The sequence below is a fragment of the Mchenga conophoros genome, linkage group LG22 (genome assembly GCF_057382185.1).
Source record: "Mchenga conophoros isolate Kocher_MC1m ecotype Shallow Benthic linkage group LG22, M_conophoros_male_GT1.1, whole genome shotgun sequence".
NCBI lineage: Eukaryota > Metazoa > Chordata > Actinopteri > Cichliformes > Cichlidae > Mchenga > Mchenga conophoros.
This window is the reverse complement of record NC_140546.1, coordinates 34,248,930-34,274,905: the sequence shown is the minus strand read 5'-3', so window position 1 is coordinate 34,274,905 and position 25,976 is coordinate 34,248,930. Positions and strand designations below refer to the sequence as shown.

At 44.1% G+C, this 25,976-nt stretch overlaps 1 protein-coding gene across 17 annotated transcripts in view; it reads right to left on the bottom strand.

Moving 5' to 3' along the window:
* LOC146549786 (triple functional domain protein) overlaps nt 1-25,976 on the bottom strand; it is an 80,682-nt gene that overhangs the window by 10,433 nt on the left and 44,273 nt on the right. For 7 of the 17 annotated variants that reach the window (XM_085263319.1, XM_085263328.1, XM_085263325.1 and 4 more), the window contains 39 exons: nt 25,713-25,909; nt 25,185-25,425; nt 24,344-24,466; nt 23,333-23,524; nt 20,503-20,634; nt 20,162-20,392; nt 19,370-19,492; nt 17,873-18,064; nt 17,276-17,445; nt 15,030-15,204; nt 13,969-14,164; nt 13,315-13,481; nt 13,072-13,191; nt 12,786-12,977; nt 12,559-12,708; nt 12,337-12,451; nt 10,885-11,000; nt 10,680-10,802; nt 10,392-10,586; nt 10,190-10,308; nt 9,450-9,516; nt 9,184-9,293; nt 9,007-9,076; nt 8,476-8,565; nt 8,300-8,392; nt 8,094-8,205; nt 7,792-7,982; nt 7,554-7,655; nt 6,469-6,498; nt 5,806-5,948; nt 5,599-5,698; nt 5,241-5,484; nt 4,530-4,652; nt 4,129-4,322; nt 3,875-4,045; nt 1,418-1,513; nt 440-588; nt 260-326; nt 55-158 (listed from right to left, as the gene is read on the bottom strand). In XM_085263319.1, coding sequence (XP_085119445.1) covers nt 55-158; nt 260-326; nt 440-588; nt 1,418-1,513; nt 3,875-4,045; nt 4,129-4,322; nt 4,530-4,652; nt 5,241-5,484; nt 5,599-5,698; nt 5,806-5,948; nt 6,469-6,498; nt 7,554-7,655; nt 7,792-7,982; nt 8,094-8,205; nt 8,300-8,392; nt 8,476-8,565; nt 9,007-9,076; nt 9,184-9,293; nt 9,450-9,516; nt 10,190-10,308; nt 10,392-10,586; nt 10,680-10,802; nt 10,885-11,000; nt 12,337-12,451; nt 12,559-12,708; nt 12,786-12,977; nt 13,072-13,191; nt 13,315-13,481; nt 13,969-14,164; nt 15,030-15,204; nt 17,276-17,445; nt 17,873-18,064; nt 19,370-19,492; nt 20,162-20,392; nt 20,503-20,634; nt 23,333-23,524; nt 24,344-24,466; nt 25,185-25,425; nt 25,713-25,909 — 5,525 coding nt within the window. The remainder of the gene's footprint in view (nt 1-54; nt 159-259; nt 327-439; nt 589-1,417; nt 1,514-3,874; nt 4,046-4,128; nt 4,323-4,529; nt 4,653-5,240; nt 5,485-5,598; nt 5,699-5,805; nt 5,949-6,468; nt 6,499-7,553; nt 7,656-7,791; nt 7,983-8,093; nt 8,206-8,299; nt 8,393-8,475; nt 8,566-9,006; nt 9,077-9,183; nt 9,294-9,449; nt 9,517-10,189; nt 10,309-10,391; nt 10,587-10,679; nt 10,803-10,884; nt 11,001-12,336; nt 12,452-12,558; nt 12,709-12,785; nt 12,978-13,071; nt 13,192-13,314; nt 13,482-13,968; nt 14,165-15,029; nt 15,205-17,275; nt 17,446-17,872; nt 18,065-19,369; nt 19,493-20,161; nt 20,393-20,502; nt 20,635-23,332; nt 23,525-24,343; nt 24,467-25,184; nt 25,426-25,712; nt 25,910-25,976) is intronic. The other 10 variants (XM_085263322.1, XM_085263324.1, XM_085263331.1 and 7 more) reach the window with 4 other exon arrangements.

The following is a 25,976-nucleotide window of genomic DNA, read 5'->3' as shown; positions in this document are numbered from 1 at the left end:
GAAAACTCTACAGTCTCCACATGTCTGTGTGTGTGTGTGCATTCCCCTACATACTCTTTGTGCCAGTCGTAGATCTGATGGATGTTGCCAAACACAATTTTGTCTTTTCCCTTCATATCATCAGGGACACCCTCCTCCTTCATTCTGCTCATGTAGCCCTTGTGATGGAAACACACGAAGGATTCACAACAGGAAGTCGCCAAAGCTCGCAGAACTCATTTTAAGATCCATCACATAGAAAATGTTTCACTAAACTTACCTCCACCACCAGGCCGAGGTCTCTGACGTAATCTCTCTCCGTCTCCACCAACTCCAGCAGAATGAAACTAGAGCAAGAGAGGAGAACCACAGATGGCAGACTTAAAATGAGAGCTATAAAAGCAGCGTTAGAGCTCCCTAAACATTAGTCTACTGTTGCGTGAGATCGCAGTAGACTTACTGTCTTTTTTTGAGGATGCTGGCCCTGCGTTCGTCCATTTCTTCAATGGGGGAGGAAGAGGAGAGGAGGGAGTTGTCAGAGGGGTTGAAAGAGGGAGAGCTGCTGTCTCCTTGTTCTACAGACAGAGAGCTGGGTCTGTCCTCCAGAGCCTGCACAACAAAAGCAGTTTGTTCACAAGAAGAAATCCTTCTTTCCTTTATATAAAGTCTCTTAATCCTAATGACTCTGAAATGGACACAACTAAGCTTAATAAACAGAAAATGCAGAAAAATATATTTAATTTAGCTGATATGAAGCTAACAAAGAATTAATGCGATTGAATCAAGCAGAAACTTCTGGAGCTGGAAAACAAAGGAAAAGTCTAATGCCAAAACCTGCAGTTCCTCTGATGGCCACTTGAGGCAGACTCATTTTCATCATACTTACTTGATTGCTAGATGGTTTCTAAAGCTACTTTCGCTCTTCGTAAACACTGGACTGTTGTTTTTAAACTCACCTAATTAGATTTTGTTCTTTAAAGTTTAGGGCATGTGGACACTTTCAGTGACAGCTATGCTAACGTGGGCTATAGCTATAGCTGCTAGCTATCTGTCCTCACCACTTTTACTCAGAGTCACTCAACTGGACCTCAAAACCATGTTTCCTTTCTTTTGTTTTCTTAATGTTGGTGTATTTTTGAACATTTTAATCAAATTTTGGACAAACAATGCAACCTTTGTTCAAGAAGTTTATACTTCAGCTTTACTGAGTGAAACTCAGCAACTTGCCAATTTAAGCTTGCTAGCATTATCTTAGTATTAGCTTAGCACTCCACCCTCTCGTCTTAATATGTTCACTCCAGGCTCCGAAAATTCACATGATGGCAGTCAAAATAAGGATTTGGCAATAGCATGGTTGCTACGTCCATCTTTTATATACAGTCTGTGGTATCTTCTGATAAACTGGGCCTGGTTGGTGTGAGTATTTGATATTTCCTACCATCTTGCTTTTGACTAGCTCCTCGATGGCGCTCACCAGCTCAGCGGCACTGGGCGTTTCTGAACTGGACGGGCGGACCGACAGACGAGAAGAGGTCTAGGCAAAAAGCAGAGAGATGAGAGGAAGGAAAACCAACAAGCGTGAGAAAAGCCATGCAAGTCGACAGTCTAAATTTTGAAGTAATAACTCTCTTTAGGGAAAAAAGGAACCACTAAACTTTTCAGAACTGAATCAAGCCTCATCACACTTTAGGAGTAATTTCCATCCTTTCTGAAACAGAAATAAGTCTGTTTCTAACGTAATCCTAAAGTAAGTTGTAAGAGCTTACAGTTAAAAGCCATGCTGGAGTTTTCATTGAGAATAACTTGAAGACAAGATTCAATTATCTTTTGGTGGTGGCATTTAAGTGGATTTTAGTTGTTGATGTGAACAATGACTTAGTGAAAATGTTTGTTATATGTTGCAATCTGAAGAGATTCATCCACGATATGCTCCCATCAGTGAAACCCCCAGGACAGGGGGCGGGGTTTTTATAACTCTAGGTTAAAGAAAGTCAAAACGTATATGAACTTCATAAAGCGGCCAATGAAAAGGTAAAAAAAACAAAACATGAGGCTGAAAGTAGGGTGACTGAAATGAAGATAAGAGAAGAAAAATAGAAGTCTTTGAAATAGTGATGGGCAGAAGGTCAAAAAAATGGTGATGTGTGAGTGAAAGATGTTTGTGTTGCTTTCTCAGATGGTGATGAGCGGCCTTTGGAATAAAAAAAAGAATGCTAACAGAGCTAGAATGAAAGAGGTAATATGTAAGTATGCATATATAGATATATATATATATATATAGTTCAGGAGACTCTCACCCTTGCTGTGCTGTGCTTCAAGACATTCCCCAATTAGGTTTTCTGGGTGATGCTGTGTGCCCTTCTGGCCTCGCCAGCATTTAGAGATGCCAATTACTCGCATGGTTAATGAGGTTAACGCACAGAGGGTAAAAGGAGATGAGGACGAGCAGGCGGGGGACGGAGTGGGTGGTGAGGAGTTAGGGGAGAGGAAGAAGGGGTGCTTATGAATTTTCACCTCATTGTGGCCTCTTCGTTAGATTATCCAGCGGGGCTGCTGGGGGATCTTACCGCTTTATTTTCAGATTTAGATCCACTAATTTTATGGTCAATCCCAGCCTATAACTGACAAACATGCAGAAAAAAGCTGGAGTCTTGCGCTATGCTTACAGACTAACGAAAACAGAGTTAGGAGCTACATGCATCCTCTCCTTATGTACATTTTGCTTTAAAGCCCTTACTCATCCGCCAGACACCTCTCTGCTCCAGAGGTGTGATCAAAGAAACGAGGCAGAAGTCAAAACATGTAAAGCTTAAAAAACATAGACGAAGAAGAAGAAAAAGGGGGAAATCTTAAGTAGAGAAATCCAGGAATGTTTAAGAGTTTGCAAAAAATACAAAAGTTAGGCAGAGGGACAGAGAAATGTGGATTTCAAAAAAAGGAAAAAGAAAAAAGCTTCTATCTTCATGTTTCAGGTTTTAGAAAATACAATTTTGAGTTGAAGAGTAAGGGGGAAAACGATAGAGAACTGAAGAAGTGACCGAGGGAAGAGACAGAAGGGGAAGAGCGGGACACTTCAGATGGAGAGGTATGGAAACTGAGACAAAGCAAAGACAGGACATAAATCAAGGTAATGCTACAGCATGGAAAACAGCAAACAATACAACCAGGAAACAAAACAAAAAAAGAGAAACAGAAATTAGTGTCAGAGGAGTCTCCACTTGAGTCGAGGAGGAAACGTGGGCTGCGTGAGACTTTGCATTGCTTTCTGTTTTAGAAGAGAGGGGAGAATATGATGCAACACGCCAAGATAAAATGCTATGCACAACTGAAACTAAGGGTCACTTAAACCGTGTCAGGAAATGGTCCTATTTGGGAAAAAGTGGGAGAAACTTAAATGAGTGAAAGTGTTTTCCAGAAACCAATGACTGCAGATGTTACACCACCTCTTACACCAACCCCCGGCCTCGGCAAGCGACCAAATGTGGGTTTGATTCGGTTGCAGATTTAAAATGAATACTTACTAGATCACAAATAAATGTATTTAAAAAACCTTTAGGACACACTTCTATTGAAAGAAAACACTGCAGGCAGCTAGAGATGACTTCAGATATGCATCTCATCATTTTGAGCAAAACAAGCCAATTTTGAATGGGGTAGATTTTTGTGGATAGTAAATTTAACACTTTCTAACACTTATAAATACTGAAGACAAAATCTGTGTGACTCCGTTTGTCTACCAGAAGTTCAGAACACAAAGCACGCTGGCAATTTCCAGATCAACACAATCCTAAAAAGCAAGCCTCACAACACGATTCTTCATGCCCTTTCTTGACCTACAATCTTAAAGAATGATGTGAGCTGATTACATCTGCTGTAACGCCCCAACTCTCCTCACCTTGTCATCCTGTGAGTCTGGCTGCAGCAAGCTATGCTGCTGGATGGCCATAGGTGGAGGCAGAGGTACTGAGTCTGCACCCTCCTCGCCCTCCTCCTCTCCGCAGCTCTGCATTCCCGAAGAACTGGACTTGGACAGCGTACCGCTCGATAGGCCCTCGTTACGAACCCTCTGCAAAACACGAGGACGACAAAGCACCATTTAACTCTCTTGTAACAGGTTTGAGGAGTGTCAAGCGTTCTGCATCCACCCACCTCCTCCAAAGTTTCATCCTGAGGCGTAGCAGCACTGTCGTCCGAGTCTTTCTGAGAGCCTATCGTCATCTCTCCGCTCTTCCTCACCTCACGGCTCTTCTTGTGCTTGTGGGCCAGCTTCTTCACGTGGCCATCTGCCTTACCGCTGCTTAGCCGTCGCACCGGGCTGGTCAGCCACTTCCGTAGCGTGTTACCTAAGAAACCAAAACACACGCACAAAGCACAGGTTAAAGTTAATTCACCGGAACTGCAGCGAACAGTTAAAAACTCTGGATTTTATCTACAACTACAGTTGACAGCTTCATCACTTTGTTCCTCAGTTTGAAATTTAAAATACTTTGTACTTTTTTTTTTAAACAGATTTTTTTCAAAGCCTTTCAAATAAAGGTTGGCGATCTCACCTGGTCGTTTAGGCCCCGGGGAGGTGTGGGAGCCGATGCCGTGACCGGGCTGCAGCGTAGCAGAGGAACCTGGCATGATGGAGTCATTGCTGCACACTGACAGTGTGTCTGTGAAATACAGAGCTGTAAGTGAAAACAAGCCCTGTGATGCCAATTCCAGAAATGAGACCAAAAACAACAGCTGTACTCAAAAAAGACAAGAAACAATACAGTCATCTGTAAAGTTAAAGCATATTTTTTAAATATTATTAATTTTTGTAGATGGCAAATCAGACTGTGAAGGCCGAGAAAATTCATTTTAGTGGAAGAACATCATCTGATTTTGAATATGATGCCAGCAATATGTTCCAAAAACATCTGGACACTGAGGAGACCAAATGTTGCAGCTTTCTAAGTGAAATGCTTAGAAAAGGCCAGGATTTCAGCTGCTAACCAGCCTGCGTCCCAGACCCTTTACTGCAGAGCCAATGTGTGTAATATGTGCAGTGCATGGTTAATAAGACAGTTCTTCTCTGAAATCATCATCATAATCATCAGCACAAGCTAGATAGCAGCATCTGTCCCCAAAACAGTATATAGTTATTCAGCATTAACGGTGCCTTCAGAAATATGAGTGTTTCCATGGCAACATGGATGCAAGCTTGGATTTTCTACACTTCATCATATCAGTGACTTTTTGCCAGTGAAGCAAATTAGGTTACATTTTTGTACCTTTGTGATTGAAGATGCCTTCCATCTCCATGGAGGACCTGGAATGGGCGATGCAGAGCATAGAGCAGGGCACCAGGCCCTCCTGGGCAGGAGAGCGGTCTGTGGTCCTGACCAGGCACCAGTCTGGTTTGTCGTGACAGCGCTCCAGGACCTCCACAGTCTGACCCCGCCGCACCGTCAGCTCGTTGCTGTTGCTGGCCATAAAGTCGTGTATGACCACAGTCAGCTCACAGCCGCCGGAGAGCTGTGGAAGACGAGACCATCACTGAGACCTTTGCTCCAGATGACATTTGTTTTTAAAGCTCATAATTGCAGAAGGTCTGGGCATCATTTCTGAGCTCTGTGTGTGTGTTCTCACCTTGTCGCTGTCCAGTGTGTTCTGAGAGGTGCGTGATGCCAGAGAGATGGTGTCTGGTTGGCTGCTGCCTTCACCCTGACTGTCCAGGTCCTCTCCATCCCTAGCGGGAGCACACACGATCAATAAAAGGTTTCTTCCCTTCTTGCATAAAAACAGTGAGATAAACTTCCTGTTCATAGATTAATCCCCATTTAGAGCTGTGTTTACCTTCGTCCCTTGTGGTGCTTGGTGGTGGCTGTTTTGGGAATATGAATGGGTTCTTTAAGTGCTCCTCTCAGGTGAATGGTGCGCTCTTGGATCACCTCTCTGATGTGTTTGATCCAGTCTTGCTTGTTCTCAATGCTGGATGCCTGTTATCGGCAGTCAATCATTGTCAAGAAGGCAAAGCTTGTCAAAAAATCCTCAATTTGAATTCTTGATTCACACATATCTGATCTCTTAATACGTTACAAAGCCTTTATTTCACATATACATTTTACTCAGGTTCTCTCTGCCTGTAAATGCCTAACACAGTGGCTTCCCTGCATTTATTTTGTACAGCCACTGCAACAGCTCTCAGAGATGAAGAACCACTTCCTCAACACCACCCACCATCTGAATAATCTGAGTTAAAGTGGATGTTACTTAATGTATTAGTCATACAAACATGAACAGTGAACAGTCAGTGTTTAGGTTTACTTTACTACCCTCATTTGGGAATCACCGTTATTGATTATTTTGTACCTTTCAGGTCTGAAGATGTGATATTGCTAAGGTTACAGCGGCTTGATGCTAAAGCTCAAATATGCTGCTTTAACCCATTACACTAAGCTAACTTTAAGACTTTTGAAAAATGGTTGAGGGCTGTGTTGTGGGATTGTTTGTACTCACCATGGCTCCATGTTTGGATCCCTGACTTAGCTTTGAATTTAAAATATAAAAAAGGGAATTTCACTGGTTTGCTTTTAGAAGGTGTACAGGACATTTTACAAGCTGACAGAATGATTTGAAATGATAGAAGTGCACAACACTGACATTTTGGTTTGACAGTATAATGAAGGCCATTAAAATGCCTAGTGAATAGTAATGGATAGTGTGTGTGTGTGTGTGTGTGTGTGTGTGTGTGTGTGTGTGTGTGTGTGTGTGGTTAGTAACAAGACACACCTAATTTACAATACACATAACACATGACTGCTTCTCAGTGGTTAGTCTGGGAGTCGGTGTGTATTTATGTTGAAATGCTCAGTACTGAACGTGCTAGGACTCTGGCTTCATGCTGGTCCAACAGCTGACAAGTTTTAATCCATCTGTGACACTACTCAGCAGGAAGAAGTCTTACATGGGTGATACGATATTTAGAAAAATTAATTAAAAACTTCAACAGTGGCTGTAAATCATTATTAAAATATATATTTTGTGGTAGAGAAGGATAGCTAAGTCGCTGCTTTGATAAAGCAGCAGCGAGTCAGGCTGGGCGATTGTGGGCGTTCAGGGGCTGAATCAGCATCACCAGCGTTGGTGGAAGCATGTCGGCCCACATAGAGAATTAGAGATACAAACATCCACAGAAAACACAGCCCCAGATATACACATGTGTGCCGTGTTTTGTTAACAGATGGAACAAAAGCAGAAATCTAACCAGGCTGGAAGACGAGAAGGAAGGAGGAGACAGAAGAGTGACTACAGAAAGCTTCTCAGCCACCCTGAAGCTGCTCATGCATTTAAACAGGACAGAAGAGAGGACAGTAGAGATAAGAAGAAGAATAGAAAAGGTCTGAATGTGGAGAGGAAACTGGGTTAGACCAATATTTATGCTTTCAGCACACTCACATGGAAGATTCACGTATTTTCAATGCTAGTATTTGGACTTTATTGAGACCAAATTACTCATCAGATTTGCTTCAGGAAGCTATATTGGTCCAACCCAAGAGGAGGAGTCTGCGAAGCAAGGAGGAGGAGGAGGAGGAGTGTTTTACCTTGAGTACAATCTTGTTGTCAGAGGTCGGGGTGCGTCCCACCCATAGAGCAAACTTACAGGGGTCTCCTTCAACGTGTTCAGTCACCCCTAACTCTGATGTCTGCAAGGAAGAGTAATATGAGAAAACGTCAACTTTACTTTGCGACTGTCAAATGATTTAAATTTTTGTAACTGTGTAAAGTTCTGAGGTTTCCATAATCACAAAAATGCTCCTGACTTCATCATCGTGTACTTACAAAGAGTTTGCTCTTATAGATGTATTTGCTCCGGCCATTTGAGTCTTTGACCTCCTTGCTGAAAACAAGAGACATCTCAAAGAGGAAGAGGTGGCGCTCTCGTCCCTTTCGGATCAGAGTCTTTGGATCCCAGACCTGGAATGAATCCTGGAGAATGAGCTCACCCTGCGACTCGATGTTTTCATCAAAACCTAGAGAAAAAGGCCAGAGGATGACTTGATGAAAAATCATTAAAGAATAAACACACAGAGGTTTGCTGTGAAATTATAGCTAATAGTACAAATACGTGATCAATGTCTGACCTTCCAGCATTGAGAGGTGCATGGCATCGTTGGCTTTCTTGGGAACACTGAGCATCACCTCCAGGCCGTCCTTGATCTCTCCTTTACCTTCTTCGCAGCACGTCAACAACTCCTAAACAGGACGCGGGCACAGAAACCATGACAACAGGAACCATGGAGATGCTCAATACAAGCATCTTGTTGTTTTTTTCGCTGTGGTGGCTTACCTTCAGCAGGAGCTGATACTTGGTGATTCTCTGCACTGGCTTGATCAGATAGGATGAGATGGAGTTGGCCAGTCGGTGCCTCTGTTGAATTTCCTGCCATTAACAGAGGAGAACAGTGAGGTGACTGTACGTGGCTGACATTCAGTCTCATCTCAGTGATCAAAGGTGGTACTCACATCAAAGTAGTTGCCAGCATGCTCCAGTATGAGCTGGGTGGAGTCCGGCTTGTTCTTACAGTAGTTCACATACATCTGGAACTTATCAGCCTTGACCAAGAAAGAAACAGATGACAATGAAAAATTAATACCCATCAGATCTCAGCTTATGAACCATTTTTCTTACTTCCAGAAATATTAAAGGGACCATTGATGCTCATTTCCAGCTCCATTTTTTAAATTTGTGGACACTGCTGGGAATATGTCTGCAGAGCCACTGTTCAAAATAACCTTAATTTATGTTTCTCTTTCTGAAACAAGCCTTTTGCTTTTTGCTTTAAGCCAGCCTTCTTTTGATTGGCTACTCCTTGTAAACAAAAGGTTAGAAGAGCAGGTGGGTGGGGCTTCTGTGCTAACAGCCAGAGCTATGTTCCTGACATGACATCATACTGAGCCAGGAGTAGAAAAAAGCTCATATGCATTACTTAGAAATCTAAATGCACACGTACACAGTACAAAATACATTTCTCTGTAAGACACAATAATACATACCCATGTGACGAAGCAATGCCCAACATCCTCTGGTAGCTGCTCATATTTCTCCAACTCTTTGAGGAAGATGCTGATTGAAAGAAAAAAGAAAGAGAGACAGAACCATGAGATACCAGAAGAAAAGATTAGAGCTTTCTCTAAAAATGAAAAATAGTGGAAGGAGGACACGTTTCTTACTTATGGTGGAATTCATAAAGGTCTTGCATGTTTCCAAAGATGATGTGCTCCTTGTTGAGGATCCCTGGAGGAATCTCCTCCACTCCACTGGTCATCTCCCACAGGTAGGTCTGCAATGGAGGAAAGAGGAGATCATAACTATAAGAATAATAATGGTTTTATTTTTCATAGTAGGATTCTGAAAGATTTTTAAATTTAGTTGAAAAGTTGTTGCACAACTCTGCACTAAGCAGGTTAACAGTGGTGGGTTGACAAGTTGAACTTACATCCATGCACTCCCGCAGGTCTCGCACGTAGGCTTTCTCTGTCTGAATCAGCTCTGCCATGATGAACCTGAACACACACAAAACACACAGCGACACAAATTAGCAATTTTCATATCATCCTTGTTCACGCGGTGATAAATCAGCAGCTCCCTTTCAGCCTGTCGACTTCAACCATTTACATTAATGAACGATGACTTATGGGCCATAAGACGTGGTCATAAAGCAAGCCATGAATGACGGAAATCATGCTTGTGATTTGTGCCGCTCATATAAAAATGATGCAGGCGCTTTTTCCTGGACTGTGTCCGTCCACTCATTTGTTCTGAGCCACAGCTCGATGGTTCAGTCTGCAGTTTTTGTGCTGGCACAGCAGAGAGGAGGCCGGACGGAGGAGCGTAAATCAAGCAGGTTCATTATGTATATACATTTACACTGAGCTCCTCTTCCAGCTATTGACCAGGTTCAGTGCTGACACTGCTGTGGACAGGGACACTGGCAGGTAACCTGCTCATAGTCTGTTAACTCTGAGTGCTTTGCAGTAATAAAACATTTTTCAACAAGTGGGAAAAAATGTTGCTGACGTACAACAAAGACGGTTCACACGAGGAGCTTTTAACTACTAGCTAAACAATTCTTCAGGTATAACCTGGAGCACTTGCCAATTTGCTAAATAAGAATTATTCTTCATCTATTAATTTTTCTGTTTTTCTGATATTATAAAGCAGGAGGTGGTAACATACTCCTTTCTGCGTGCAGATTTGCGTTTCTCCTCATTCAGCTCATGGGCGGCAGCATCCCTCAGCTTGACCTCTGACCCTGGAGCCGTGGCTGGGATGATGTCCAACTGGAGATCCTTGCTCTGACACGGAGAGAAGCAAAGTGAAAGTTTAGGTTTCGGGGTACAGAGCGAGCAGCTGCCTAGCAAAAAACCTGAGCACTCACCGCCTTGTTGGAGTCGGAGGAGATGCCCAGAGCTTTCTCAAGACTGCAGCGGTACTTGTCCATGCGCAGCGAAAAGTCTCGATAGCGCTTGTCCACAGCTGTCACCCATTTTTTGATCTCCCCTGCATGACTGTGGCCTTTCTCGCAGAAACCATCGGCCAGCTGGATCAGCAGCTTAACGCGCTCCTTAGTTTGCTAAGAAGGAGAGAAACAGAGCCAATGTGGTCCTGACGCACATGCATGCAAAGATCAACACAAGGTTTCTGTGCGCACGTTCGCGAGCCCAACCTTGGCTGTGATGTGGAATTCCTCATGTTCCTTCAGCAGCTCCTGCGTGTGATGGATACTCGAGCCTGTGGATGTGTGTGTGGACAGGTAAAACTCCCCGGTGTCGTGAATCCACTCCAGAGCCTTAAAAACACACAGAGGATGTTTGTCATAAGTAGAGTGTGTAGATGTGTCGCTGTAAAATTGCAGCGTGCGCTTTGCGTACCTGTTTGGCGCTCCGTTCAAACACCACGTACTGCTGGCATTGATCCAGCCTGCGTTTCTTCATCGTCCAGAAGTGGAGAACGCGGTTCTCTCTTTGCAGTAGCTCATTAAGGATGTCTACACGCAAAACAGGGAGAAAGAGATTTAAGCCAAAAGGTAAGAACCTTCCTGCAGCCACAGTGCAAAGTGTAAGAACCATTTTGCTCAAACTCCCCTCGCTATGATTTGGCTCAGTGTTCGTCACCACAGCTCTGCTGCAGGGTCAGGTTTTCCCAGCACCACCGGCGGTGTTCCAAACATGTTTGTAAGTAATCTTTACTTACACTGTGCTCCTACTTCAAACGTTAGGAGCCAGTGGTTTTGATCATTTATCGGTTATCGGAGTCTTTCAGTGTTTGACTCCATCATGTTTGAGTTCCTATATTTTCTTAGATGTTTTTTCATTTGAATACTTTTTAATATTTTTTTTCAATTCGGTTTAGTTTCAGTTCGTTTCTAGAGTGAATTAAACTGTTTCTGTTTGTTTACTGTTCTTAATCCTGAACTTTTCTTAATTCTAATATGAAGGAACAAACACAGACTGAACCAGCAGCCATGTAACAGATTATTTTCTGCCACTGACACAATTATTTTTTTTTAAACAATGGTGGAAAAATCTGAAGGAGGTCCGTCTTCAGACAGATGACTGACTGCACGAGTGAATTATTCACAGTTACTATAACATTAAATAATTCACATGTAACAATATCAACAAAGGTGCAGGCAGCACCGTCGATCGATCTCTTTCAGAACCGAACATTAAACATAAACTGTAGAATCTTCCCACCACGGTGCCATCCTATTACAGCGTCACATCTACAGGAGCTGCGCAGCACTGTTTTTGTCAGCAGAGAGCTCGTGACGATTATGCGCTCGGCGACATCGCTCTGTGACTTGTTGCAACAGTGCCATCCTACTACAACATCACAGTGGTGTTCTTGTATTTAGTTGCTTTTATTTAGTACTTTTACCCCTAAAGTGAATCTAGTACAGCTGCTCAACTGTGAACTGGCTCCAGTGATCTCAGTGCTCAGTGTAGAAGCAGAGGTAAGGTTCAGCCTCTGGAATCAAATCAAATAAGTACAACGTCTCTGCAGCAACCTCCCACGATGCATCAACGGCTCAAACGAGCACACAGTTTAAATCTCTGTTAGTTCAAATTTGTCTGTTTATGGTGTTTTAGTGCCTCCACTTCAACTGCAGGGGAAACATTCATTTTCTTTTAGTGTCAATGCGAGAAGTGAGCGCACAGTTGGTGTGCATCTCATGTCTTACGCAGCGCTATTAAATATGTGTCAATGTGAATTCAAATGAAAGGTAAAACAAACTTTTGCTGGACTTTATCAAAACGAGGGCTAACGAGGCTGTTGATTAGAAAGTCTGCATGATGTTAAACGTGCCTTCTTATACTCACTTTTGACCTGCTGTTCTGGTGCTTTGACGTGGCTCAGCATCCCGGGCATGTTAACACTGTTCCTGTGCATGTACTTGAGGAAGACATCCGCATTTCTCCTTGCCAGCGTGCACGCCTAATTAAAACGTAAAACACGCACAGTAAGATCAGAAGTGTGAGTTAAAGCTTTGCTCCGCTCTGATTCTGACTCATACTCTGTGTGTGTGGGAGTGTGTGTGTTACTTTTAGGAAGGCCTCCTTCTGCTCCAGGTGCTTGCTGATCATGGGGGTGACGTGGTCTGTTTCACAGTTGGGTCCCAGTTTGTCAGCTCCTCCACACCAGTCCTCCTCTCTCTTGTACTCTTGCTCCAAGCTCTCCAACACGCTGCACACCTGTTGAGAGAAACGTGCAGTCAGTTGTGTTTGTGTGGACTGTCGAGGAGACGGTAAAGCTAACTCTTCTCTCATACCTGTTCAGAGGTCTTGTAGAAGGCGACAGAGGCATTGACAAGCTTGAGTCGGTCCTCCATCTTCAGCATGAGCTGTTGCCAGTGTGAAGCCACGCTCTCGGCACAGTCTCTGATCAGGTCCATGTCGTAGTGGTTGGCCTGAAGCAGAGCCTCCGCTTTCTGCTGAACCTGCAGGGCACTCTGGTGTGTTTTCTGCAGAAAGGGGAAAGATCAGGATTACAGTTAGTCAAAGAAGAGGAGAAATCTAGCTTCAAACGGGCTGATGGGATAACACAAACTCTGTTACCTCAATAGCATGCTGAAATTGTTCGTGTTCCCTCTGCAGCTGCTCAGCTTCCTGCAGGGAGCTGGCTGTTATCAGACCAGCGTTTAGCATCGACTCGCCATTACGAATCCAACCCAGAACCTGTAAGAGAGACAGAGAGAGCTTTTTCCTCACAGAACTTGCAGATTTCTTGGTATTCTGGCGTTTGAACCTGTTTAACCTGCAGATGGTGCCTTGCTGCAGGTATGTGACCAGGCATTTTACCTGCTTGACTTCTGCCTGCAGGTGTCTCAGCTGGACACACTGCTCCAGGTGTCTGCGGTGCTGCTCAGCTGCTAAATCGAGCTCTTGCTGCTTTTCATGAAGAAACTCCAGCAAGTCCTGAACCCGCGTGGCCATGTCCACATCCCGATCGCACAGCAGCTCCACACCTGGATGGAAGACGCGTAACCGTATAAGACTTGGTGTGGAGGAGCAAGTCAAATAACTTTCCCGACAGTCTTAATTATCAGTCACGTGTGCATCAATTCAAACTCATGTTTAATACACGTGGCATGGCGCAACCATTCCTTGTGCCGTTTTACAGAGCACCTATTAGCATGTGAGATCACAGGTGAGTTATTATGGTTAGTGAGTGGGTGCCTCTCATCACAAACGCTGACTGAATCTGACCCGCGACACCTACACAGCATCAATATTAAAACTAAGGTAGCCAACACAGAAATCTGTGCAGCAGCAGCCAACATGAGCTACATCCTGACTACACCCTCAGATGGAAGATGACAGAGGTCTGAGGGAGGCCACCGGGCGACAGTCAAACACCTCCACAGGTTTACTTTACAGCACTTAAGGGCAGATGAAGAACTGGTAATAAGAAAATGTCTAAAAAAAATAATGGAGTCTGAGGAGCGGACTCACCGGAGGCCTGGACTTCGTTGACATACTGCAGCAGCTCCTGGCCCTGGTGGATCACATCGAAGGTGAGGTTGTTCATGGTCAAGGCCTTGTCAGCGTGGTGCTGAAGCCTCTGCTCGGCCAGCGTCAGGTCCTCCGTGTCAAAGTCATTCATCTGACCTGTCAGCTCCTCGTTCCACGACTCCAGGTCAGAGATGATCTGAGGAGGGAAGAGATTGAATTTAAAGGAAGCGTAGTATAGAGTAGCTTTAGTGAGTCACGAGTCTGTGAGATTGCTGCACTAAGGCACAATGCTGCGTGGGTAGATGTTTTTCATACAAATTACACGCATTATTCTTCCAATATCATTAATTCTAAATGAAAAATACTTTTGCATTTAAACGTGTGAACAGCACATTTTCACTTATACATTATACAGAAGCACAGGCTGTTCGATTCTGTGTCCACACGCAACCGTCTTTGTACTTGAAGCACCCGTGACCTCATTTTCAGAGCTATCGAGGGATTATTGTTGCTTAGCTACAAAAAACGGTTTCTAGTGCTTCTGCATTCCTTCTTTGTGGACATCAGGTCTCTACAGTTTGCTTAAGACTGTTTAAACATTCTTATAATGGCAGATAACTGGGCTGTCACTGAGAACAGTTCAATTCTCCTCCACCCGTCTTGACAGTGTTTGATGTCCTAATTTCCTCCCCTTTCTTTGAATGTTTACCTCTTGAAAGCCTACTAGGAGTAAGCACTGACGCTCTTTTATGAACGGAGCAGTTTGTGTCACATTTCAGACCTTGCTTCTCAAATAAAATGACTGGGTTTGCATCAGCAGTTAGAATAGTTTGTGTATTTTTTCCAAGGTTAGACTACCTTTGCTAACGATCATTAGAATAGTCAATAATTTGTAATTTAGGGTACAGGGGAGGTATTCAAATGTCTGATGAGAGAGAAGTGACACTGATCAGTTGTAGCTGAACCATTTACAGCTAAAAGTGCAGTGAGTGAGGCTGAACTGAGAGTTTCTTTCGTATAAACAGCTTCCTGTGGAAACAAATCCACCTATGAGGACTCACATCAATGGCATCCCTCTCAAAGATGCGGAGCTGCAGGAAGAGCTCCAGTTTGATCTTCCTCTCCTGGAAGAGCTCCTCCATCTGTGCCTGGGCTTCATCCAGCTGCTGGAGGACGCTCTCGATGTGGTTGATGGAGCTGTTGTGGGGCGTCTTGTTGCTGGAGATGGCGGAGTCCCTGCAACACAAATGCACAAACGGCTATTAAACCATGTGATGAAGTGCTGACCATAAAAACAAGGGACGCAGAGCAGCTTTAAAGGGACACCGCAGCACAACAGGGAGAGCCATTGTGCCGATATACTGTCTTATATCAGGATTTGGTTCAGCCAAATCACAAGCAGCTGCCCCTTTATGTTTTCCTTCTTCTGATTGGCTGTCCCTCTTAAACAGGAGGGTTGAATGACTCCCGAGTGAGACTTCTGTGCCAGTTATGTTTGTAAGGGGACAATATTTGGGATGTCCGCTCACTTACACCACACAGAGCAGAAGAAACTGAGACGCTGTATTTGAGGAATTACATATTCAATGCACATATTAAAACTGTGGGCATGTTTAATAGGAGCACCCAGCATCGTGACAGACTCCCTCTGTCCTTCATTTTTGTGACAATATATTGAGTGTTTGAAATCCTGCAGCCTGTCAGCAATCTTAAATGGATTTCATTACTTAATGAGAAAGATTTCTAGTCCATAACACAGCACTGGAGCCAAAATAGCAACATATATTTTACTGTTTCACCACAAAGGAAAACTGAAGTCGTGCATTTAAGCCATCGAGCTGGGATCTTCATAAAGTAAGACAAAACATTAAACCTGCACAGAAGTGTTAATGCGAATATTAAATTGAATAAACAAATCAGACGACCCTCTGTGAGCAAGCACTTGGCAACAGTGGAAAGGAAAAACTCCCGTTTAACAGGAAGAAAAATCCGGCAGAACCAAAACCACAATCAGAGCCGTGACTGGTTGAGAGTGGGGGGAGGGAGACGGGACAAAAGAGAGATTAGAGGTGTCTGAACACATTGAGAGTGAAACTGGATCATGGGAAGCCCCCAGCAGCCTAGAACTATTACAGTGTAACTTGGGGGGGTTAGTGTCACCTGAAAAGCACAGACAGCATCTGTGTCCCGATCCCAAACTGGGAGCTGGTTCCACAAAATTACAGAAGCTCCTCATCTCTTTTTAAAGAGAAGGACTATTGCATATTTTCAGGGATTTTAGAGCTAGAAAAAATAATAATGAATACGTATTTATTACAAGAGGTGAATTAATTAATTAATAAATACAAATTAGTGGCAACTGTGGACCCAGTCCCAGCCTTTCACAGCTCTCACTCTCAACCAGATGCCAATCGTTCAAATTTATAAAGAATTAAAACGGCCTAAATCGCTCCGAAGCGCACATGTCGCGTGGGCAACGGGGTCTGCAAAGATGCATATATTTTTGTTTGAGAAGAGAGAGAGAAAATGAAGCAGCTCATACACATTCTGACTCATCAGTCTCACAGATACACGTATGGTGCACAAACATGCAAACAACAGTTTTGGGGAGGCTAAATATGAGCAAGCAAAGAATCGGAGGTCAGGTGTGTTCTGATTGGCCGATCGCATTGGTTAATCTGTGCAGCGGGTGCACTCCTAGTCCTGCGCACACTCGTTAGCAGAAGGTGTGTGGAGTTACAGTTGCCTCCTGGGGAGAGTGTCACACCATTGGACACGCATTTTTAAAAGCAGTGTTATGTAAGACTTCACCGTGGAGCCAATACACCGTGGAGAGCGAGCAAAGAGAGAAAGAAAGAGGAAAAAACTGGGGGGGGGGGACTGGAACGTCCTCTGCATAAAAATAAAGCTGGATAATGAGGGTCAACTGAATCCTCTTCTCCAACACCTCCTCCTTGCCTCTCAGCTTTGTCGCTTTTCACGCACTGCCATTAACGTCTTCAAAATGACACATATTGAATATTTTGCGCTTTCGCCACAAATTTGAATTCCAAACTCATCCCCGGTTAAATTAACCTGCCAAAACTACAACTGAGAGAGACACGGGACGAGTACTATTACATAAGGAGACATGAGTTTTTTCTTCCCTCCTTGTCTTGACACGTTTTAATATCCCTGCATATACGTGGGCAGAACATGTGCACCATTATCTGTTACTAGTAGCTGAACGGATTTTAAGGATTACTTTTGCATCAGAACATCTTTGTTTTGAGAGTCCATACTCGAAATACAATCTCATTTGCACTACCTGAGCTGCTGGATGAGGTCCTCTCCCTCCTTGATGACGTTGACGGTGACCTGCAGCGTGGTCTGCTGCTGCTGGCCGAAGCGCTTGATCAGATCCTGGACGGCCTCCACAGACTCGGCATAAACGTCGTCCAGCAGCTCCTTCTGGAGCTCCTCCAGCCATGTCCACAACTAGAAGAAGGGTCAGATTTTTTAGAAATCTTATTCAGTTTGATTGCAGGTAAACTAGTCTAATGGTTTATCCACTGGGTTTCTGGTAAGTCTCATACACTGCATATACATGAGCCTGTGTGACACCTCTTTTTTGTTAACACTCGTGTTCTCACCCTGACCACAGGACAGGATCCGGCATACATTAATCACCTTTTTCTGTATTACAAATGGCGATTATCAGAACCTAAAGGGAGGACAGTATAGTTACTGACCGAGTCCTCTCACCAGTTTGAACAACGCTCTGACTAAGTCCATTAAACACAAAATATAAACATTTCACCTGGTAATTATTTCCCTCTTGCTCAGAGAGCCCTGTGAAAGCTCTCAACCACACACACACGCAGCCCACCATCCACTTCAACGTTATGTCATCCCTCCTGCCCACCTCTTTGACGTGCGTGTGGAAGGCGACAGACATGTCCAGCAGGACTTTGCGCTGCTCCACGCGGCGAACAAAGTCTTGGATCCTGTCTTCGAGCTGGTGGGCGGCCTGGTAGATCTCCTCTGGGTCGCACTCTCCTGTCTGGGCCAGCTGCTCGGCCGCCTCCAGCAGCTTGTCTGCATTGGTGTACGTATTCTACACCGAGGCCGGAGGTAAAGGGGGAGACGGATTAGCTGAAGAAGGCAGTGTAAAACAAGCGCAATGCAGTTCGAAGATGGGCAGAGAGAGAGAGAGAGAGAGAGAGATCGTACAGGCAGAGACAAAAATAAAAAACAGGATATGAAGACGTGTATACTGATTAAATCAGTGACAGCAGAGCTTCACAGAAATAGGTAGTGAAAGGAAACATACAGACAGCGGGTGAAGGGGATATACAAAGAAAGGTGCAGAAGCAAACGGAAACAAATGGCTGTGTTACGGTGGGACGTCAACAAGTTGTTGATATTTTTTGGTTAAAGTTAATGAGGCTGTCGGAGTATTCTACACTACTAGTGTGGAAATATAAAAGGATTACAGCTGTAACAAATGCAAAACATAGTATTTTTAAGTATATGCAAGTAATATTTTACATGCTTGCTGTATAAATATAGTATGCAGTAACTGAAGGTGTTAGATAAATATATGCAAGCAAAGAGTAGGAACACAGATGTAGCAGGTGCACACCACTTCTTAGTGTTTATATAAACAGATAAAAAAATAAAAATAAAAAACCAGTACAGTTAATACAACATCTCAACCATATATGGCAGTATAACCCAAACTGAAGAGTCACGGGGTAAGCTGGCATTAAGACATTTTTACTGCAAACAGCTGCACATGCAGATGCAAGTCTGTGTGTGCAGCAGGTGTCTACACATTACTTTGGGTGAAATTGTTAAAAACCTACTAAGAGCTTATCTAGTTTGTAAAATTATTTTAATCAACTAAAATCAAGGCAAGAACCTGACCTTGGCCAAACACCTTCACAAAATGCTGGGAATGCATTAACTTTTACTTGGGACAAATACTGTTCATAAAAAACTATTTAGAAAATAGAGTTAAGCTAACACTGAAACTAATAAAACCAACAATGTCAAACAATAAAACCTAGAAACTAAGTCTTTATAAACAAAAACTAAAGTATCTCTGCTAGCTTGAATAGCTAATATTTTACATTAACAAATTAAAGCTAATAAGCTTTAGCATAGCCGAGATTTGCTAACCCTCACTGCACCTTTACTTTTTTTCCATTTTTTCCCCCAATGAGTCAGAGTGTCTTTCACTAATAGTGAAATGCCCAAAGATTGTAAATTAATATAATAACATGGAGACACAACAGAGTAGAAAACATTACAGTGGCAAAAGAAGAAGAAAAACAGCACACAGAAACAATACAAACACCAGCAATGCAGTGACTGGTGCACTGGTTTAAACCTGACAAAAGGCCAGGAATCAAGCTACCTGTGCCACTTCCTCAAAGTCTTCATGGCGTTTCTGGAGAGCTCTGGCTCGGTGGAGAGACTTTCCCACCCCTGTGTGTTTGCTGAGGAAGGCCTCGCCATGGTTTTCTATCCAGTCCAAAACCTGTGCAAAGACCACATTACCCACTGTGAAACGTATAACACCACAAGGGGGCGCTCTGACGTGGTATTACTGCCACAAGTGTTAATGATGAAACCTGTACATGAGTGCAAAGGAATGGCAGAAATAACCATGAGCGCGGTTAACAGGAGCCACAGCACGGAGTCTTTCTTTGCACACTCCCCTCTGTGCACTTTGTCCTTCTTAGGATGAACAGCATCTGCATGGCCATATGACCCAATTCAGTTGCCATAGCAATAGTTGCCATGTCAACACACTGAGGAATGCCTATGATTTTTGGACAGTGTGCAGCGGTATTGTCATGTTGGGACCATTTGATTACAGTATGCAAGCTTTTATTCTGCAGAAAGCCTTTTTATTTCAGGCCTTCATCCAGTGCTCCTATCCACAGCGACATGTGAGGACTGAACGTGCATCGTCCCAGCAAATAACTCAAGGACATGTCGATAGGAAACATGCCTGCGGTTGCAATCAAACCCTCTATTAAGTGTAGTATTCATCTAGCCATAAGCCTAGCCTGCTATTTTCAAATTAATGTCTAACCCTGGCAATTAAGCTCGGTCCTTGGAATTGCAGTGTGCTCGAACAAATGCGCGCATGCATGAAGGTATAAACAAAAATACACGCAGTAAACTGGAAACGTGTGCGTACCTGCTGGACATCCTGCTGAAACACGCAGAGCTGCAGGCGCTGGTGCAGACGCACTTTACGGTGCTGCCAGATGTTTTCCAGCTGTCTCTGGTGATGCAGCACCTCGTGGATGATGTCCAGGACGTGGTGCACCGCCTTAGAGTAGTTTGCCGTTGCCGTCAGTGAATCGGCACTGCCTGGGGTCAAAGGTCGCTGCAGCTTGTCCAGCAGAGTTTTGCCATCTTGACTCACCTGAGGTTAGAAAATGTTTTGAACTCTATGTGAATCGGAAAGATAAATGCCACTAAAGCTAATTCTGCCCTCTGGACAGCAGACTAACTCCATCGTGTGTGTGAACTTGCCTCCGAGTAAGCAGCTGTGATGTGCTCGTACAGGCCTTGGTGATGGTGGATGGCATCTTCGAGGTCTTGTAACTCAGAAGGCAAGTCCACCTCGCCACATGCCTTACACCAGGAGTCCACATTACTCATGTACTGCAGCGAGAGGAGAAGCATAGTTCACATGACACACTGGTGGTTTATACAGTGGGGCAAAAAAGTATTTAGTCAGCCACCGATTGTGCAAGTTCCCCCACCTAAAATGATGACAGAGGTCAGTAATTTGCACCAGAGGTACACTTCAACTGTGAGAGACAGAATGTGAAAAAAAAATCCATGAATCCACATGGTAGGATTTGTAAAGAATTTATTCGTAAATCAGGGTGGAAAATAAGTATTTGGTCAATAACAAAAATACAACTCAATACTTTGTAACATAACCTTTGTTGGCAATAGCAGAGGTCAAACGTTTACTATAGGTCTTTACCAGGTTTGCACACACAGTAGCTGGTATTTTGGCCCATTCCTCCATGCAGATCTTCTCGAGAGCAGTGATGTTTTGGGGCTGTCGCCGAGCAACACGGACTTTCAACTCCCGCCACAGATTTTCTATGGGGTTGAGGTCTGGAGACTGGCTAGGCCACTCCGGGACTTTCAAATGCTTCTTACGGAGCCACTCCTTTGTTGCCCGGGCGGTGTGTTTTGGATCATTGTCATGTTGGAAGACCCAGCCTCGTTTCATCTTCAAAGTTCTCACTGATGGAAGGAGGTTTTGGCTCAAAATCTCACGATACATGGCCCCATTCATTCTGTCCTTAACACGGATCAGTCGTCCTGTCCCCTTGGCAGAAAAACAGCCCCATAGCATGATGTTTCCACCCCCATGCTTCACAGTAGGTATGGTGTTCTTGGGATGCAACTCAGTATTCTTCTTCCTCCAAACACGACGAGTTGAGTTTATACCAAAAAGTTCTACTTTGGTTTCATCTGACCACATGACATTCTCCCAATCCTCTGCTGTATCATCCATGTGCTCTCTGGCAAACTTCAGACGGGCCTGGACATGCACTGGCTTCAGCCAGCGGAACACGTCTGGCACTGCGGGATTTGATTCCCTGCCGTTGTAGTGTGTTACTGATGGCGACCTTTGTTACTTTGGTCCCAGCTCTCTGCAGGTCATTCACCAGGTCCCCCCGTGTGGTTCTGGGATCTTTGCTCACCGTTCTCATGATCATTTTGACCCCACGGGATGAGATCTTGCGTGGAGCCCCAGATCGAGGGAGATTATCAGTGGTCTTGTATGTCTTCCATTTTCTGATGATTGCTCCCACAGTTGATTTTTTCACACCAAGCTGCTTGCCTATTGTAGATTCACTCTTCCCAGTCTGGTGCAGGTCTACAATACTTTTCCTGGTGTCCTTCGAAAGCTCTTTGGTCTTGGCCATGGCGGAGTTTGGAGTCTGACTGTTTGAGGCTGTGGACAGGTGTCTTTTATACAGATGATGAGTTCAAACAGGTGCCATTCATACAGGTAACGAGTGGGGGACAGAAAAGCTTCTTACAGACGACGTTACAGGTCTGTGAGAGCCAGAGATTTTCCTTGTTTGAGGTGACCAAATACTTATTTTCCACCCTGATTTACGAATAAATTCTTTACAAATCCTACCATGTGAATTCATGGATTTTTTTTTTCACATTCTGTCTCTCACAGTTGAAGTGTACCTCTGGTGCAAATTACTGACCTCTGTCATCATTTTAAGTGGGGGAACTTGCACAATCGGTGGCTGACTAAATACTTTTTTGCCCCACTGTACATCTGTGCGCTCTTCCCAGGGGTCAGAAACAGCAGAGCATAGAAAGACATCGCCTGGGTGTAAACCTACAGAAATCATCTTTTGCCCATGAGATCTATTAGAAGAATTATCTATAGCTGAACCTGCTGTTCATTGGCCTGTGGTGACTTCCTAGAAGCTTCCTGTACCCCCCTGTAGGAGTGATGGGTGAAAACATAACAATCATTAAGATTGACCTCTGGGAAATATCTCCATCTTAATGATTTGCCTTTTAAACACCTCTCACATCATAATTGGAATCACATACAGAAGAGAAGCTTGTTTTAAGTCTTTGTTCTCTTCATGTATGTGTGGAGTGGAAAAACCTCTGGGAACAAAATGCCCTTTTCTATTTCATCTTACAAACATGAAAGGCTGGTCTGATGACGGCAGCATTCCAGGTCGGAAAAGTCGCACCGCCCATGTTCCCTGGCTGTTATTCTGCTTGTGTACTTTTTAAGGCCATGAATCATTCCATAGTGGCCAGACTAATGAGCTCGGGCAAAAATACCAGCACACACACACACACACACACACACACACACACACACACACACACGCACACACACACACACACACGCACACACACACACACACGTAAATGAAATGTATGTGCTAGTGTTTATTCAATTAAGCCAAATGGGTACTTTACAATCCAAAAAGTGTGCACGTGTGTATTCATTTGCATTCATTACAAAAGGTCAACACCTCAGCTACCTGAACAGCACATCAGCACGAGGTTTACCGATTGGTTCCCACTGAACCAGTGTTCAAGGACTAGTTAAGACTTTTGAGAAACAAGCTACTTATCATAAGAGCTAAAAATTGATAGGGTTGAGCTTAATTACTAAAGTGAGGGTACAGGATCTATTCTTTTTTGACATTTCCATTCATTTATAAAGAAAACAATTAAAGCATGAGTCCAGCATTTTTCAAATCACAACATTAAAGGCTCAAACGATAAATTCTAACAGATTCAGTCCATGAACATTTCTTGCCATTTACCAAACCGTCACACTCACCTGGTCACATTTCTGATGGAAACTGGCTGACATCTCTAACAGCGTGCTACGTTCATCCAATGCGGCGGCGAACGCCTTCCACTCCTGCTCCAACTGACTTGAGATCTGCTTGATCTGCTGGGAAGCGTAGTGACCCGACTCCAGCAGCCGGTTCCCCACGGACATGATCCGGTTGATGTTGACGTACACATTCTGTACAGGACGATGAGGAAGAAAGGTGCGAAATGGCAGAATATTTTCAATCACTAATTCATAAAGAAGCAAAAACTTGGTCTAACATCCGAGGCCACAGGTACGTGCAGACGAGAGAGGAACTGAGAGGAGGAACCAAAAGAAGGTTTAAAGCGGTATATTATTGTGAGAATGGGTCGTTCTGCACATTGAGCATGTTTACTTCAGGTACTCAGGTATATTTTTAAGGTAAAGCTTCCACGATTACTCAATTTACATTATAACATCGGTATTAGGTCACACGGCTGCACATTACCCAGAAAATAATGCACATATTTTTGTGTTTTTATTTCTGAAATACCAATAAATAGTTTTTTTGTTTAAAAAAAGTATTTTTTTCCATATGCAAAAAAAGACAAAAAAGTGCCTTAGACGTGAAAACACGGTTAATACATCATCGTTTAATAAGTGAATAGGCCAGAGAAAATGGCAAACTGAGGAGCTTAAGACACTATTGGTCTGCTACTGTTTCTTTCTCATCCGTGAGCAGAAACCCTCAGCGGCTGGATTGATTCCTCGTCTCAGCAGTTTCATAATGGTTATGTAAGGCGGACTGTGGATAGAGAATAGGATTACTTAATACCTGGTTGTGTTGCTCCTAACATGGAGAAAATGTGCAAGCGCACGGAAGCGCAGGCTGCTCTAAACAAACACTCAAACCCAGCAGTAGAGCTTGACACTAAGTGCAATAACTATATTATTATACAGTGTAGGGCACCGACTTGAGTCCAAGTGGGAAGAAAAGCATTATCTCCTGCTGCGAATCAGTGTGTGTCTCACCATGCAGTTCATGGCGAAGTGGCTGTGCTGGGTTTGCAGCTCCACAGCATGGGGGTGGTTGTTGCCGATCTCTGTGTAGCCTGCCAGGAACAAACCCTTGTTGTGCATGATCCAGTCGAACATCTGAAGCATGACGACAAATACACACACAGAGAAAAAATATCAATAAAAAAAATGAAAGCACAGACACACAAGGGTTGGGTTCATTACTAACTCCTGCAGATTGTTGCAAGAACAGGCACAAACAGCTGGGACTGAGCCGTGTGGGCAAACCTGAGCGTGTTTGCTCACTGCTGCAGTGTTCGAACATCTATCCAGGCCAGCATACAGAGAAATGGACTGCCTCTATTAAGAGCATCCTCTCTGGCTCTCTTAGAGAACAACTTGTGGCCTATGGTGTCCTAGCAACAAGCTCCTACTACTGCAGTGTATCCAAGACTGCAGCTCGCTCTGTGTTGCTGCAACCTGCTATTTTATTCTACTCACTCCAACACAGATCTGTGCATTTCTCTCCCTGTCTCTTCTTATTTTGTGACGCAGCTGTCATCGCCCGAGCCGTCTGTGTGGCAGCCAGAGTAGGTGGCGGTGCACCCGAGTGAGCTAGCCTCCATCTTCCCGCCTCTCACGGTGGAGGAGGGCAAACCTGTTTAGTGTTTAAGATCCCGAGGGCTCGACTACAGTACACGAGGTCTTCGCAAACAGCATCAGTCGATGCTTCTCAGTGTGTGTAATTGCATTTTTTTTTTAATATGTATATTGGCATTTGTGTGCTCTGCAGTGATCACCAGCTCTGGTTATAGATTATCACTACATCACAGCTCACAGAGAACCAGCCACAGACCTTCTCTGCATCCTGCTCGAACAGGCGCAGCTGGAAACACTGATCCAGTTGGAGCTTGCGGACGTGCCACGCCTGGTGGAGGTGCTGCCGGGTGGAGTGCAGCTTGTCCAGCAGCTGGGTGATGCGCGGCACCAGGCCTTGGGTGTCCGCGTTGCACACTCCACTGCCGCTACTGCTGCTGCCGCCGCTGCTGCCATTGCGATTGGAGAAAGACTCGCTGCTCTGAATGCGCTGGAGCAATCTGGAAACAGATTTGATGTTTGCATTAACATCAAAGACTTTTTGCTACTGTTTCAGTCAAGCTAGCCTCCGTTGTTAACTGATAACCCCAAAAAGGAGAAAAAAAGGGGGGGGAAAAAGAGCACTGCCCAAACTCTTGATCACGCTCCAACCTGTTGCCCTGTCCATCTTTCATACAAATGATCTGGATTCACATACACAACCAGAACTAAGACTTAAAAACAGGCATTTCTGATACATTATATATGATATATAGAAAGATGCAAAACCACTGTTTTGTTTTTTTACCTTTGCCCTTCAGTGTCCAGTTCCTCTATAGGAGCTTTAATGACTTTCTTCTTCAGTGTGGCGTGCTCTTCTATCATCCGTCTGGCTCCTTCCAGGTCTTGGGGAAAGTCTTTCCTTGACACGGTTTCCTGCATCTCTTCTAGTCGAGCCAGCATTTGGGTAGCATGGCCAGAGAAATCCTCAAATGCTACACGCACCTGGACGGAAACACCAGCAAACAAAAAAAAACACTGAGTTATGGTGACCCACTTATGGGCAGTTTGG